The sequence below is a fragment of the Cyprinodon tularosa genome, unplaced genomic scaffold (assembly GCF_016077235.1).
Source record: "Cyprinodon tularosa strain WSP-4 unplaced genomic scaffold, ASM1607723v1 ctg672, whole genome shotgun sequence".
NCBI classification, from domain to species: domain Eukaryota; kingdom Metazoa; phylum Chordata; class Actinopteri; order Cyprinodontiformes; family Cyprinodontidae; genus Cyprinodon; species Cyprinodon tularosa.
Genome location: NW_024039421.1, coordinates 32,834 through 49,616, shown reverse-complemented (window position 1 = coordinate 49,616; position 16,783 = coordinate 32,834). Strand labels below are relative to the sequence as shown.

The window sequence follows — 16,783 nt, the reverse complement described above, 5'->3', positions numbered from 1 at the left end:
TCTTCTACTACAGTAGCAGCTTTACCGCCACCTAGCGGCCGGACTGAGTCACAAAAGTGACCTGTCTGTAAATGAGAGCTGCTCACTGTGTCAGATTCAGATCAGGATTATTATTATTTCAGATAATAAAGTAAAAAATCTTGGTGTTGTTTTTGATCAGGACCAGTCATTTAAATCCCAGATCAAAGAGGTTTCTAGAATTTCCTTCTTTCATCTGAGGAATATTGCAAAAATGAGCAATCTCCTGTCCAGGGGTGATGCTGAGAAACTAGTCCATGCATTTGTTACTTCAAGGCTGGACTATTGTAATTCTTTACTATCAGGAAGTCCACAAACTGTAGTTAAAAGCCTTCAGCTGATCCAAAATGCTGCAGCCAGAGTTCTGATGAAAATGAAAAAGAGAGATCATATCTCGCCTATCCTGGCTTCTCTTCATTGGCTTCCTGTTAAATCCAGAATAGAATTTAAAATCCTCCTTCTCACATATAAAGCCTTAAATGGCCAAGCTCCATCTGATATCAGAGATCTGATTGTTCCTTATGTTCCTAACAGAGCACTTCGCTCTCAATCTGCAGGTTTACTAGTGGTTCCTAGAATTTCTAAAAGTAGAATGGGAGGCAGATCTTTTAGTTCTCAGGCTCCTCTCCTGTGGAACCAACTACCAGTTTTAGTCCGTGAGGCAGACACCCTGTCTACTTTTAAGGCTAGGCTTAAAACTTTCCTTTTTGATAAAGCTTCTAGTTAGAGTGGCTCAGGTTATCCTGAGCTATCTCTATAGTTCTGCTGCTATAGGCTTAGACTGCTGGAGGACATAGGGACCCCTTTTTCATCATTCTGCTTCATTCTATCTCTATTCTCCCACTCTGCAGAATCTGTTAGTTCAATCTCTAACGTTCTGCTCTCTCTGCTTTTTCTCATAGTAGCTTCATCTGGTCTGTTCCTGTTTGGCTGTGACTCCATCCTGGAGAGAAATATCAGCTGTGCTGCTGCCATCAACACCTTTGTTTCTAGATGTTGGAGCTTGGCCTGTTTTCCAGTGTAGTCCTGTTTCTCTGACTGTGACTAACTGGATGTGCTCTCTTCATCCTCTGACATGGGAGCTGGCTCGGAGCTCGTCTGCCTGGCTGTGTGTTTCCTGGACGGGGCCGCCTGTGGAGCTGGTTGACAGTTGCCTTTTGTATCTATGCTTCTTTTTCTATGTCTGCTTCTGTCTCCTTGAACCCCAGTGGGCCTCAGCAGATGGCCGCTCACTCTGAGCCTGGTTCTGCTGGAGGTTTCTTCCTGTTCAAAGGGAGTTTTTCCTCTCCACTGTCGCTACAAGCATGCTTAGTGTGAGGGATTGCTGAAGAGTCAATGAGTCGATGCAATCAGCTGGTTTTCCTTAGATAGAAAACTTTGAATCAATCTGACTGGATGATCTGGTGAACTGGAAAGTGACCTGAGATGACTTGGGTTGTCAATTGGCGCTATAGAAATAAATTGAATTGATTACAAAATAGTTCCTTTAAAATGTTCCAATTTTATTTACCGACAGTTAAGAGCTAAAAAATCTACTTCCTGTGTTTGTCTGCTGAAGAGTAACCACAGCAACCAGTGACTCAGCCTCTCCTGTTTCCCTGATTGACCAGGAGTCGACTCCATTTGGATGAGGATGATGAAGAGGAATGAGACTCATTAAACACAGAAGGCTTTTTTTCCATATGAACAGTTTATATTTGTGGTTCTAGAGGCAGAATACGAACAGAACAGGAAGTAGAAACAATAAATAAGACACTTGAGCTTCGCTGACTGAGCACTACGGTTAAAAATCAGTTAATGAAACAAGCCGATGACACTGATGAGCTGATATTTGGTTGGAACTCCTCCCCCTCCTCGGATATAATCTCGTTCATTTGTGCGTTATATTTGATGTGAATGTTGTGGACACAGAACACCTCCTTAAACATTCAGAGGCACCACCCTGGATGATTGAAGGAGGTCAAAAAGTGACAGAGTCAGCAGAGGACTGGGCAAGCCCCGCCCCCCTCAGCTCAGCCGCGTCAGTCCAGATCCTGGACGCGACGGCAGATCTCAGCGGTGAACTCTGAACATTTGGAGTTTCCTCCCAGGTCCTTTGTCAGCACCTGAAACAGAAGCAGCCAATCAGCTTCAGCCTCAGCAAAGAGTGTAAACCGCCGTCGACTCCATCCAATCACAGCGCAGGAGGCGGGACTTTACGATGGGCGGGTCTCAGTGCCAGAATTACCCATAATGCAGCAGTGCTTTTCTGCTAGCATAAAAACAAGCTGGTGACGGCAATGGAGCAATGACACTAAAGAAAGTACCAGAAAGCAAAGCTTCTTTTAAGGAAACCGGCAGAAATCGGCCACTGGAGACTTTCCTCTATGACTAAAAATGTTTCACAGACAGCAAAATGACAAAAACGGAGCGCGTCGCTTGGAATTTTTGCTTCGCATCAGTAGTTATCGGATTGGTTCTGACCTGATGAGGCTAACCCGTTAATCCCGCCTTTGAAATTGATCTGTTCCAGCTCTTTACGATGCTGTAAACAGATAATATTCTTGATCTAAACTAATCCGGACCAGTAGAACCTTAGAGTTTAGGACCAGGGATTAAAAACAGCATCATCCACCGACAAAATAAAACCAACCCGCCTCACCTTCTTCTCCTTGATGGTTTCGAAGCAGGCTGTCTGGACCTTGGTGGCGTGCTCATGCAGACCCATGTGGCGCAGCATCATGACGGCGCTGAGCAGCAGGGCGGTGGGGTTGGCCAGATCCAATCCAGCTATGTCGGGCGCGGTGCCGTGGACCTGCAAGAAGGAGACGCATCTGGTCTTCAGAAAGTTTCTATTACAGCAGGGAGGTTCTGGAGACAAACATCCGTCCACATGAACGGTACGGTACCCCAGTCAGCCTCAGCAGATGGCCGCTCACACTGAGACTGAGGTTTCCTCCTGTTCAAAGGGAGTTTTTCCTCTCCACTGTCGCTACAAGCATGCTTAGTGTGAGGGATTGCTGAAGAGTCAATGAGTCGATGCAATCAGCTGGTTTTCCTTAGACAGAAAAACACCGGGTCTAAGAGAATCCAGCAGCAGGAACCTGATGCTGAAACCAGTTTCCTCTGAAATGGACCCAATTCTGCCTGCTGATCACAGGCAGAGAGCCAGCTAATATGAAATAATAACCAGTTTAATTGACTAATAACCAGTTTAATTGGCTACTAACCAGTTTAATTGGCAAATAACCAGTTTAATTGACTAATAACCAGTTTAATTGGCTAATAACCAGTTTAATTGGCTAATAACCAGTTTAATTGGCAAATAACCAGTTTAATTGACTAATAACCAGTTGAATTGGCTACTAACCAGTTTAATTGGCTACTAACCAGTTTAATTGGCAAATAACCAGTTTAATTGACTAATAACCAGTTTAATTGGCTAATAACCAGTTTAATTGGCTACTAACCAGTTTAATTGGCAAATAACCAGTTTAATTGACTAATAACCAGTTTAATTGGCTAATAACCAGTTTAATTGACTACTAACCAGTTTAATTGGCAAATAACCAGTTTAATTGACTAATAACCAGTTTAATTGGCTAATAACCAGTTTAATTGGCTAATAACCAGTTTAATTGGCTAATAACCAGGTTAATTGGCTAATAACCAGGTTAATTGGCTAATAACCAGTTTAATTGACTAATAACCAGTTTAATTGGCTAATAACCAGTTTAATTGACTAATAACCAGGTTAAACGGCTAATAACCAGTTTAATTGGCTACTAACCAGTTTAATTGGCTAATAACCAGGTTAAACGGCTAATAACCAGTTTAATTGGCTACTAACCAGTTTAATTGGCTAATAACCAGTTTAATTGACTAATAACCAGGTTAAACGGCTAATAACCGGTTTAATTGACTAATAACCAATTGAATTGGCTAATAACCAGGTTAATTGGCTAATAACCAGTTTAATTGGCTAATAACCAGTTTTAATTGGCTAATAACCAGGTGAAATGGCTAATAACCAGGTTAATAGGCTAAGAACCAGTTTAATTGGCTAATAACCAGGTTAAACGGCTAATAACCAGGTTAATTGGCTAATAACCAGTTTAATTGGATACTAACCAGTTTAATTGGCTAATAACCGGTTTAATTGACTAATAACCAGGTTAAACGGCTAATAACCAGGTTAATTGGCTAATAACCAGGTTAATTGGCTACTAACCAGTTTTAATTAGCTAATAACCAGGTGAAATGGCTAATAACCAGGTTAAACGGCTAATAACCAGGTTAATTGGCTAATAACCAGGTTAATTGGCTACTAACCAGTTTTAATTAGCTAATAACCAATTGAATTGGCTAATAACCAGGTTAATTGGCTAATAACCAGGTTAAACGGCTAATAACCAGTTTAAATGGAATTGTTGACCTGGCTAAACAGGCAACTTGTTCTGTTCCCCTGTAAAGGGGTCGGGGGTTCAGATGACAGTAGGAAGGGATCAACTCTATCGCTGAGTTTGTCAGTTTTCGAGAGCTGAAATCTGAGGGTAAAAACATACAAAGTAAGAATAAAAGAGATGATAAATATTATAACATGCACAGAAATAAATACTTAAAAAAATAAGTAGTTAATAAATAAATATAATGGACAAAAAATAAATAAATAAGCTAATTAAAAGAGATATATACACATTAATGTCTCACTGTATAACTTAATTTCTACCTACATTTATTTGTTTATTGTATTTTTAGGGGCAATTAATTGTCTGCATATTTATTTATTGAGCATTTATTTATTTCTGTATTTATTTTTAAAGATGGTAGAGCTGGTCCTCCATAACCGCTAATATCCAGGAAGTAACAGCAACTATCAACTAAAACCACCGATACTCGGTGGGTCTTGGTCACAATTAAATCCCTGAGTTAAACCCAGACTGGATCTGAGCTGCTGTATCTAACCCTGATGTTGTCATGGCGATATCTCCCAACATCTCTCGTCAGCGTTCAGCTGTAGTCTCTCACCGATTCAAAGATGGCCACTCCGTTGGCGCCGATGTTCCCGCTGGGAGTGACGCCGAGTCCTCCGATCAGACCGGCACACAGGTCACTGAAACAGAGTCACATGATGTCAGAATCCCAGGCTTCCGATTGGCTGCTAGCCGTCTGACTGGCACTGACCTGAGGATGTCGCCGTACAGGTTGGGCATGACCAGAACGTCAAACTGGGTTGGATCCTGAACCATCTGGAAGCAGAGAAGGAAGCAGAGGATGAGGAAGATATCCGGCAGCTTCGCCAGAACCATCAGATTCCCTTAGACCCGGAAAACGTCTCCATCAGAGCAGCCGATGGAGTTTATGTAAAACTCTCAAACTCACATTAAGACACACGGTGTCCAGGTACATCTCTGTAAACTTGATGTCCTTGTAGTTCTCCGCCACCTCCCTGCACTTCCTCAGGAACAGGCCGTCTGACATCCGCCTGCAGAGAGAAATCACATCTCCATCAAGCTGCCTGGTTCTCCTCAGAGGGAGACGGTCTGCAGGGCGGAGGCTCTCACATGATGTTGGCTTTGTGGACGGCCGTCACGCTGCTTCTCTGGTTGTTTCGGGCGTATTCGAAGGCGTACTCTGCGATGCGTGTGCTGGCGTTTTCCGTGATCAGCTTGATGCTCTGAACGACGCCGTCAACAATCTGAGGCAACGACACCAGAGAAATGTTAAACTTGCCCTGCTGCATCCAGAGGAAGCAGAGGATTGATGAGACGACATGAAGCTGAACGTCTGACGGCAGCAGAGAGATCTGCAGATCTACAGACATGAGCCGACTCGCCGGGACCGATCCGCGCCGGGACCGATCCACGCCGGGACCGATCCGCGCCGGGGCAGTGCCGCGCCGGGACCGATCCGCGCCGGGACCGATCCACGCCGGGACCGATCCACGCCGGGACCGATCCGCGCCGGGGCAGTGCCGCGCCGGGACCGATCCGCGCCGGGACCGATCCACGCCGGGACCGATCCGCGCCGGGGCAGTGCCGCACCGGGACCGATCCGCGCCGGGGCAGTGCCGCGCCGGGACCGATCCGCGCCGGGGCAGTGCCGCGCCGGGACCGATCCGCGCCGGGACCGATCCGCACCGGGACCGATCCACGCCGGGACCGATCCACGCCGGGACCGATCCACGCCGGGACCGATCCGCGCCGGGGCAGTGCCGCGCCGGGACCGATCCGCGCCGGGACCGATCCACGCCGGGACCGATCCGCGCCGGGACCGATCCGCGCCGGGGCAGTGCCGCACCGGGACCGATCCGCGCCGGGGCAGTGCCGCGCCGGGACCGATCCGCGCCGGGGCAGTGCCGCGCCGGGACCGATCCGCGCCGGGACCGATCCGCGCCGGGACCGATCCGCGCCGGGACCGATCCGCGCCGGGACCGATCCGCGCCGGGGCAGTGCCGCGCCGGGACCGATCCGCACCGGGACCGAGCCGCGCCGGGACCGATCCACGCCGGGACCGATCCGCGCCGGGACCGATCCGCACCGGGACCGATCCGCGCCGGGGCAGTGCTGCACCGGGACCGAGCCGCGCCGGGACCGATCCGCTGCAGCTCAGGAAACATCCGTTACATTTCACCAAACATCTGGAGCCTACAGCGCCCCCTATAGCTCCTCCTGCTGGTTAAACCTGAATAGAAATCTAACATTTGGTCTGAGGAGCGAATCATCCACATCAATACAGAAGGAGCTCAAACTTCCCTCAGTTTCACTCATTTCTGAAATATTTATTCTTTAAAAATGTGTTTATATCGTTTTATTTCAAAGTTTTTAGGCCATCTGAGAAGCTTCTAACAGGATTAATAAGAAGTAAAAACAATAAAAACAAAAGAAAAATTATCTACACATAATTATAAAGAGACCAAAGATCCATCAGGAGAAAATCTTTCATGGCTCGTCGTTTCCCATGGTTCAGTGCGGGCCGGAGCCAGCAAACAGTACGAGTCCGGACTCGTGTCCTCGCCAAGTATGTTCTTTAGAAGAACACAGAAAAGTGTGGACTCTGGGAGAACGGAGCGTAAATATGGGTCAACTGGAACAGAATAATAATAAATTCTGACTTTTTCATTTAGTGGAGGAACAATAAAGAACACAGATAAACACAAATCAAATGAACATTTTGCCAAATGAAACTTAAAACTCGGCATCAGAGCCGGCGGTCCTTCACACGCGGCTATGCAGAGAGTTGGTCCTCTCAACATCAGAAATGTTTTTTAAACTACGCCTTAAATCGGAACATGTTCCATATAGTGATGCTTAAAAGTATGATATTCTCGCCTTTGTTTCTGAGATCTTTGAAGGACCTGGAGACGGAGGAGGAGACCAGTTCTCCATCAGGAACCCAAAGCTAACAGCTAACTCCTCTCTGTGTTCACCAGCCTGAAATATCTGCAGCCCCTCAGTGAAGCACGGGGGCGGCAGCGTCAGGATGTGGGGCATGAGAACCCGATTAGTATGAAAGAACACAATCAGGAGAGAACCACGCTCTAGAACCGGGCCAGACATTTCCAGCATGATCAGGGTGTGGAGGCTCAGCCATCAGGGTTTGGGCCTTCAGAACCAGGACCTTCTGGTACTCACCACATGCTCGATGCCGCTGTACTCGCCCTCCGTGTTCTCCCGGATGGTGACCAGGTCCACGTCTGTGTAAGGCGTCTTGTAGCCCTCGATGGAGACGCATGGACGCACGTTGGCGTACAGGTCGAAGGTCTTCCTGAGCAGCAGGTTCATGGACGGGTGTCCGGCAGCGATGGGCGTCTTCAGAGGACCTGAAGGAGACGAAGGTCAGAGCGATCCAGAGGAGATATGGCAAAGTGGGAGGATCAGACCGACCTTTCAGGCCGATCTTACTGCGGTCCATCGACTCTTTGGCGTCAGGAGGGATCATCCACTTTCCGCCGGGGCCTTTGATGGCCGTCACGTTCCTCTCCTCCCATCTGATTGGGGCCTGCGGGGAAAAACGGGTCAGTTTCCACATCTGAACCAGGAGAGGCGGTTCTGATCCAACAGGAGACTCACTTTAGCAGCGTCGAAGATCTTCACCACAGCAGCAGAGATCTCTGGACCGATCCCGTCTCCTGGAATCAGGGTGACCGTCTGCATCTGCAGCCAAACACAAACGCCATCAGCTGGTCCGTTTCAATACTTTATGCTGCAGAACAGAGAACATCCAGAACCCAGGAGGATCCGTCCAAAGCTGCAGGGTTCTGTCCGAATGACACCTTCACTGCTGCTGGAGGAGCCGCTTTGGATCACCAAGAGAAGAAGCTTCAGAAAGAGGACTGAGGTGGAGATGTTTGGGCAGAGAACCCATGAGGACTAAGACTGGATACTTTAGCTAAAGACCTGAATCGATTCAATTTTCATTCATACAGTTCTGACTTGATGAATTTCGATTCGATCTGTTTTTACGATAATGAAAACGGTTCAACTATGTTTCAAAAACACTCATGTATTTTAGGTTTTCCTCTTTTATTAGAAACAAAGTTCCATCTTGTAAATCAGACAGTTTAAACTTGAGATGTAAACAAAACTGTCTCAAAAGTGCAAACTTGTAGTGAAAAGTGAAACAAATGTGACTAAATCACTCCCCGCGAGCAAGCAGACGTGACACGGCGGGGATCTTTAGACCCGTTAGTGAGGAAGTTCAGTGCGTGGGCGAAGCTGCAGACATGCATGAGCTGCATCATCTCTGCTGCACAAACCATATTTACAGCGTCGCCTCCAACGACTACAGTAGCAGCCATTCAAGATGGCCGTTCCAAGTCAAACGCCGCTCAATGGCAGAAAAATCCCCTCCAACTTCCAGCCACTGGTCTGGGCATGAATACTTTTTACTCTGACTCCAGCTTTTCACTGAATTACAGGGTCTGATGAGGCTTTAGGTCTTAATGTCCACAAATCATGACAGAAAGAATATTTTAGATGTTTAAAAAGGAATTGTAGTGGACCAGCCGGGGACCAGCCAAGGACCAGCCAAGGACCAGCCGGGGACCGACCAAGGACCAACCAAGGACCAGCCAAGAACCAGCCAAGGACCAACCAAGGACCGGCCGGGGACCAGCCAAGGACCAGCCAAGGACCAGCCGGGGACCGGCCATGGACCAGCCAAGGACCAGCCGGGGACCAGCCAAGGACCAGCCAAGGACCAGCCGGGGACCGACCAAGGACCAACCAAGGACCAGCCAAGAACCAGCCAAGGACCAACCAAGGACCGGCCGGGGACCAGCCAAGGACCAGCCGGGGACCGGCCATGGACCAGCCAAGGACCGGCCGGGGACCAGCCAGGGACCAGCCGGGGACCAGCCAAGGACCAGCCAGGGACCAGCCATGGACCAGCCAAGGACCGGCCGGGGACCAGCCAAGGACCGGCCGGGGACCAGCCAAGGACCGGCCAAGGACCAGCCAAGGACCAACCAAGGACCGGCCGGGGACCGGCCAAGGACCGGCCGGGGACCGGCCAAGGACCAGCCGGGGACCAGCCAAGGACCAGCCAGGGACCAGCCAAGGACCAACCAAGGACCGGCCGGGGACCGGCCAAGGACCGGCCGGGGACCAGCCATGGACCAGCCAGGGACCAGCCAAGGACCAGCCAAGGACCAGCCAGGGACCAGCCAAGGACCAGCCATGGACCAGCCAGGGACCAGCCAAGGACCAGCCAAGGACCAGCCATGGACCAGCCAAGGACCAGCCATGGACCAGCCAGGGACCAGCCAAGGACCAGCCAAGGACCAGCCAGGGACCAGCCAAGGACCAGCCAAGGACCAGCCAAGGACCAGCCAAGGACCAGCCATGGACCAGCCAAGGACCAACCAAGGACCAGCCAGGGACCAGCCAAGGACCAGCCAAGGACCAGCCAAGGACCGGCCAAGGACCAGCCAAGGACCGGCCGGGGACCGGCCAAGGACCGGCCAAGGACCAGCCAAGGACCAGCCGGGGACCAGCCAAGGACCAGCCAAGGACCAGCCAGGGACCAGCCATGGACCGGCCGGGGACCAGCCAAGGACCAGCCAGGGACCAGCCAAGGACCAGCCAAGGACCAGCCAAGGACCAGCCAGGGACCAGCCAAGGACCAGCCAGGGACCAGCCATGGACCAGCCAGGGACCAGCCATGGACCAGCCAAGGACCAGCCGGGGACCAGCCAAGGACCAGCCAAGGACCAGCCAGGGACCAGCCAAGGACCAGCCAAGGACCAGCCAAGGACCAGCCAAGGACCAGCCAAGGACCAGCCAGGGACCAGCCAAGGACCAGCCAGGGACCAGCCATGGACCAGCCAAGGACCGGCCGGGGACCAGCCAAGGACCGGCCGGGGACCAGCCAAGGACCGGCCGGGGACCAGCCAGGGACCAGCCAAGGACCAGCCGGGGACCAGCCAGGGACCAGCCGGGGACCAGCCAGGGACCAGCCAGGGACCAGCCAAGGACCAGCCGGGGACCAGCCAGGGACCAGCCAGGGACCAGCCGGGGACCAGCCGGGGACCAGCCAGGGACCAGCCAGGGACCAGCCGGGGACCAGCCAGGGACCAGCCGGGGACCAGCCAGGGACCAGCCGGGGACCAGCCGTTAAGCTACATCAGTGTTTGCAGCTGTGTGGCGTGACGTAATCTCATGGTCTGTACGCATGAAACGCAAGGCGCCCTTTATTATCAATGTAGTGAGGAGTCACCGACATGCAGGACTAAGTTGACAGCAACATCCATGTGTCAGAAGTTGTGCCAACTTCTCTCCTAAATGCGTTTTCATTGGGATATCTTCTTTCACCTGTCTGTACATCATGGGGATACCCTGTCCAGTCAGATGTTTGCGCTAACCCCACCCTGCTCCCTGGGCGCCTCACAATGGCAGCCTACTGCTCCCCAAGGGGAGGGGCTAAATGCAGAGAATTAATTTCGTTGCTCTGTATTTGTGACAGTGTAATGACAATAAAATTGAATTATTATTATCATTATTGCCAGACACAACCGTGCCGCGCTAACATGGTACTGGTTCATCAGCAGGGTTCAGCGTGGTTCAGTTCTGGTTCGGTTCTCACATAAAGATCGCATGAGCAGACGCCGTCATCTCCTTACAGTCAGTCTTCATAATCAGGAAATTTCAAACTTTCATGAAAATCCTAGCTCTTAAATCTATTAGAGGGTAATGTAAATGGGGCTATAGCAAGAAACTGGTGGAGGTGTTTCCATCCAGGGACGTGTGGAATTCCCTAAATGACCCGGCGATGGTCCAAAAGGTTGGACAGATGCTGAGATGTGAAACAACCGCTGTGTTACAGGAAGCTGCTGGAGTCACTCACCCCTCTGGAGAAGGACGACACAGCAGGTCTCCGCACGGCGCCACCCATCCCCCGGCTTACCTGCAGGACACAACATGACAGATCAGTAAACCCACCAGAACCGCTGTTCTATGAGCCCTAATGCAGCCTGGTTAAAAGCCCTAGAATGAAACCACAGGTTTTCTTCCTTTTATGGTTTGATCATGAATATTTAGATGAGCTGTGCTCTGATTGGTTGGTTTACAACGAGCCAAGCTGCTGAGCAAAGACGCATCATAGCAACAATCACTCACTCACTGAAACATCAGATTGTTGATATGGTAGGGGGACCAGACGTCCTCTTTTTCCCGGACATGTCCTACTTTTCATACCTAAAAAAATGTCCGAAGGGAATTTAAAAATCATCCGGGACTTTGGTCGACTAGAGTGCAAACGGAGCGACTGAACCCAACCCGGTGACGGTAGCCTGGACACCGGCGACCCCCTGCTTTCCCCCGCCTGCCTTACCGGCCCCCAGCCCACCCCTCTCCCTTGTGCAGTGAACCAGTGGGGCGGTCTTTATGTCAATTTCGGGGCGTGACAAAAGTCAAGGCCAGAACCAAATAAGGCAACATCCCGAGTTTACGTCACCTTGGTGCTTCGTTTGGATTCCCTGTTTTATGGTGGAAGTTTAGAATCGTGAGATTTGCAGAGAAAGGAGGAGTTGATGAGGTTTGAACTTCTCTGTACGTCCATTTCACCCCCTGAACCATCGTTATTCATCTATGACAATAGAAACCCTGCATTCTATGACCCCTTTATGGTCCTTCTGATGGAGACAGCCCCATGCTTCAATGTCAAACACGTTGGACCCGGAACCAAAGTTCTCCAAACACCTTCCTGGTGTGTGAGTTTTCTGTTGTCATCTTCACAGTCAGAGCCAATCAGAGCAGAGAAGGGGCATTTCCTCAGCTCTGATTGGCTCTGACAGGTTGCACCCAGGGTAGAAACTAATCCCATCCCTGACCATGAATCTCCACAGTCAGCACCTGTTCAGAACTGTTCATCCAGGACCTCCTAACAACTGTAATAAATTATCTATCTCATTAAATCCTTGGATTTAGTCCAAACTTCCAAGTGTTTTTTGTGATTTAACCCTTTTGGTTGTGATGTGAATGGAGCAGTACTATCAGTTGGACTGAGTCTATACTATTTCTATATAAACAGCTGAGGGAGGAGCACCGTCCTCCCTGAAGGTCACCCCTCATCACGGACAGACAGGTATGAGCCCCACGCAGGGCAGCGTGCTAATCTGTTGCTGCGTCCTAAATCTCCACAGAGGTGAGATTCTAACAGGATCTGCAGCCGCAGGTCTCAGCAGCCACACCTAAACATCACATCCTGATTTATAGCAACTGTTTCCAAGAGTGATGCGTTCAATATCAGCCGAATTATCCAGAGAGCCACTATCTTCCCTTTCTGGTTCAGATCCTTTAGTCTGACCTGCAGGGTTTCAGTTTAACCTGAAAACAATCATTAATACGTCACTTTTCTCTAGAGGTCTGGTGCCAACTTAGAAAGCGGCCTCTGCTTCTAGCGGTACCGGCTGTTAGCGGGACAAACAGGCCGGTAAGTCAGCCGGATGTCCATGTTCAATGCTTCAAATAGATAGAGGAGGACTTCTGAGTGAAGCTGAGGAAACTTCTCCATCATCTGACTTCCCTGTTGAAGGACATTGATCGATGCTAACAGCTAAGAGGCTAACAGTGGAGTCTAAACGCTGATTTATCGGGACACTAAGACCCGGAGCCGTCATTTCCCTCGGTAACCCCCCCACTGAAGCCAACCGCAGCCCGCGGCGCGGAGGTAGAACCGCGGGTAGAGAGTTTCCAGCAGTTAGAAAGATGTTCCTTCTTACCAGTGACCTCCACACGCTGCCTGCTGCCATCCTGACGAGAAGCTGAGATCCTCCGAAGACGAGATGCCTCACTACAACCTGCTTCTGCTGTCCTGTCGATCTGTCAAAGAGGTGAAAACCTTGTGTGCGAGATGCATCACTCGCTTTACTTTTCATAGGTACGAATTTCTGTTCTGATTATTTTTATGGTGCTTTTAACAAATATTTGATACTTTTATGTTTTAACTTTTCTTCACTTTGTGCAGATTTTTAAAATCTTTATATATATATAGTCTTGAAACATGTTTTTTTTATTGCAAAAAAAAAAAAAAAACATACAAAAACAACATTGAACATTAATAATTACACTCAGATACAACATCAAAGGGCTTTACAAAATATACGGCAATTATTTTACAATTTAAAATCAAATCTGTACTCGAGGGTTGCAGTTCTTTAAGGGCAGTTATCATTTGAATGGCTTTAGCATTTGAGCTAAATTTTAAGGATTCTATGTAGATAATAAAATCTGGAATTTTTTTTGTTGTAAATTTTGTTGTAATTTTGGGGGGTGAATATGATATTTACCATAAATAATAATAGGAACATAAAAATTAGGAACATAAAAATTCTGTTTTGATAAGTTCACATTTCTCCATCCCAAACAAAACATCTTTATCCGTTAAAGTAATGTTGAGATCTGTTGATAAAAAAAGGACATAACTCTCCAGAATATTTAGGTGTAGTTAAAATCCCAAAAAAGATGAATAATCTTTTCTTCATTATTTTTACAAAAACTACACATCAGGTCCAATGTCTTGAAACATGTCCTTTTCTAGTGGGCTGCTCAGTGTGGCAGTGGGCAGCAAGAAGGTTCCGGGTTTGATTCCCAAACCAGTGTGTTTCTGCATGGAGTTAGCATGTTCTCCCTGAGCATGCGTGGGTTCTCTCCGGGTACTCCTGCTTCCTCCCACAGTCCAAAAACATGAGAATTAGGTTAACTGGCTTCTCTAAATCCTCCTTAGGTGTGAGTGTGAATGGTTGTTTGTCCTGTTTGTCTCTGTGTTTCCCTGCGATGGACTTTAGACCTGTCCAAGATGGACCCCGCCTCTCACCCGTAGACAGCTGGAGATGGACACCAGCACCCCTTGCCACCCCGCTTGGGATAAGCGTGATGGAAAATGGAGGGATGGATGTCCTTTTGCTGCATATAGAATAAATTCATTTAAAAGAAAATGCTCTGAAATCAGACACAACGTTGTTCCTTATCTTCCTAACAGAACACCTGGCTCTCAATCTGCAGGATCACTAGTGGCTACAAGTAATTCCAAAAGTAGATTTTGATGGTAAAAAGTATTTTATAATCTGTTCCTGTTTCGCCTGTAGTTATTAACTCTGATTGTGAGATTGTTTTGTTACCTTTATTGCACAAAAGTGTTTGTTTAGACTGTTGCACACCAGCAAGGATACAGAGTGTCTGAATGAGAGGAATTGTTTAATACTGTTAGGAAATGTTTTGCAATAAGAGTGCAGACTTATTCAACTCAATGTTTATTCAACATTTGACTGTTTTCTGCAGCTGTCCTTATCTTGTTTGGATTAACTGTATGTGAAAACCTTCAGGTTTGCAGACTTTAAGTTAGTTAGAAAACCTTGTCTAGATCAGAATAGGCAGGAAAATTGACAAGGCTGTTTTCTCCATCGCAAGGATTAATAAACACAGCCAGGGGTGGGTATTGCCAAAGTAGTCACGATTCGATGCGAATCACGATTCACATGCCACGATGCGATTCTATCACGATGCATCACGATTCTTGAATTATTGCGATACATTCATGCATAGCTGTATTTTTTAAATGACTTTTGGAGGTGTTGCCATGAAAACAAATACTACTCTAACAATATATCAACTTTATTTTTACCTTTGTTTTTAAAACCAAAATGCTTCCAAACATCGGATTTGAAATGTGACGGAGCCGGACCAAGTTTCTCAATCTCCTCCGTGTTTTGTTTTTGAATGACTCGGCGCAGTATCCCGCAGCCGGAAATGCTTGTGACACAAGGCAGCGTGTGTCAACACATCCGCAGCGAAACCTACTGGACTGGAAGTTGTATTACACTTGTTTTTGGCTGATGTTCGCCAACCATTCATGCAATTTTATCTATTCATTTTTTTCTAATTAATCATCGATACTTGGCGTCAAGAATCGATGCAGTAGATCACGAAAATTAGAATCACAATGCATCATCATGACGATTATTTTGCACACCCCTAAACACAGCTGGAATGGAAAAAAAACAATCTAAATTTCTTGCTAAATAAGACTCAGACTTTTTTTAGTTCTCAGGCTCCTCTCCTGTGGAACCAACTACCAGTTTTAGTCCGTGAGGCAGACACCCTGTCTACTTTTAAGGCTAGGCTTAAAACTTTCCTTTTTGATAAAGCTTCTAGTTAGAGTGGCTCAGGTTATCCTGAGCTATCTCTATAGTTCTGCTGCTATAGGCTTAGACTGCTGGAGGACATAGGGACCCCTTTTCATCATACTGCTTCATTCTATCTCTATTCTCCATTTTAGGTTCCCTATCTTTATGTTTTCTCTCTTCTTTCTCCACTGTGCCTCCAAAATGTTGCTCCTCTTTAGAGGCACTAGTGGAAGCCATCGGTCATCTCTACTTCACCTTCAGGTCAGAACACATTTTTCGCCAATAAGGTTTGTATGAAGAGCCCAAGGACAGAACCACCGCTGACCCAAAAGAACACAAAAGCCCGTCTCAAGGCAAGGCACATTTATTTGTTTTAGGTACAGAAGAGTTCAAAGTGCTTTACAGGCATTTACACGAACAATAAAAACAGGAATAAAAAGCAGAATAAAAGCAGGCAAAGATTAAGAAATGATAAAATCTGGTAATAAAACAGTTGGACCATAACCTTAAACTAATAATACCTCCGTTAACAGTTTAACTTCAAGAGTCAAAGGAAATTCTAAACTAAGGTTTTTAACTTTGACTTATAAATGCTCACATGTTTATGTGAGTATAATTAAGAGGATCAAAGATGCTTTGATTTAAATTGATTGCGTATTGAATTCTGTGAAGCTCTCCGTAAATAATTAAGGCAGCTTTATAATGGCGATATATAGAGCAGGACTGAATATTCTGCTGGTATGATGAGGAACTGAACTCTGTAGGGTAGATATTAGGTTCCTATAAGGACATCCTCACTTAATCACCTTGATGCCTTCAGGAGCCCTCAGAAACCTCATTTCCCCAGAGAACTGCTTTCAGACGGTTTCAGTTCTTCCTCATGGGAGGATGAGAATGAACGGATCAGTCAGTGTTTAATCGCTTAAGCCTGAAAACGAACGGGAAATCTCAGAATATATAAATAAGTAAAATATTAACTTAGTCTGTCATAGAAAGCAGAGATTCCAAGCAGCACTTGAAAGCAGCACAGCAATCCACCCTTCTTCCTCCTCCTCTCCCTCCTCCTCCTCCCAGGATCAGATTTTCCTCTTTGCTGCCTCCAGCTGAACAAGCATCACCCTCGGAGCTGGATGCAGATGCAAAGCCTTCCCATCAGGACCG

The 16,783-nt window shown here is 47.7% G+C and overlaps 1 protein-coding gene across 1 annotated transcript; it reads right to left on the bottom strand.

Annotated features, from left to right (window-relative positions):
- Positions 1 to 1,689: 1,689 nt before the first annotated feature.
- Positions 1,690 to 13,351, bottom strand: idh3a (isocitrate dehydrogenase (NAD(+)) 3 catalytic subunit alpha). The gene is made up of 11 exons (XM_038267432.1): positions 13,220 to 13,351; positions 11,344 to 11,403; positions 8,070 to 8,153; positions 7,884 to 7,998; positions 7,632 to 7,819; positions 5,562 to 5,695; positions 5,380 to 5,482; positions 5,182 to 5,246; positions 5,026 to 5,110; positions 2,660 to 2,812; positions 1,690 to 2,123 (listed from the first exon to the last, which is right to left on the bottom strand). Exons 1-11 carry the CDS (start codon positions 13,247 to 13,249, stop codon positions 2,040 to 2,042), a joined length of 1,101 nt encoding a protein of 366 aa, XP_038123360.1. The 5' UTR covers positions 13,250 to 13,351; the 3' UTR covers positions 1,690 to 2,039.
- Positions 13,352 to 16,783: the final 3,432 nt, after the last annotated feature.

Coding starts and splice junctions, on each gene's coding strand:
- idh3a (XM_038267432.1), bottom strand. CDS start 13,249: ATGGCAGCAGGCAGCGTGTGGAGGTCACTG. Junction 5,696..7,631: donor ACAGCGGCATCGAGCATGTG/GTGAGTACCAGA, acceptor TCGTTGCCTCAG/ATTGTTGACGGCGTCGTTCA. Junction 2,813..5,025: donor GAGTGGCCATCTTTGAATCG/GTGAGAGACTAC, acceptor TCCTTCTTGCAG/GTCCACGGCACCGCGCCCGA.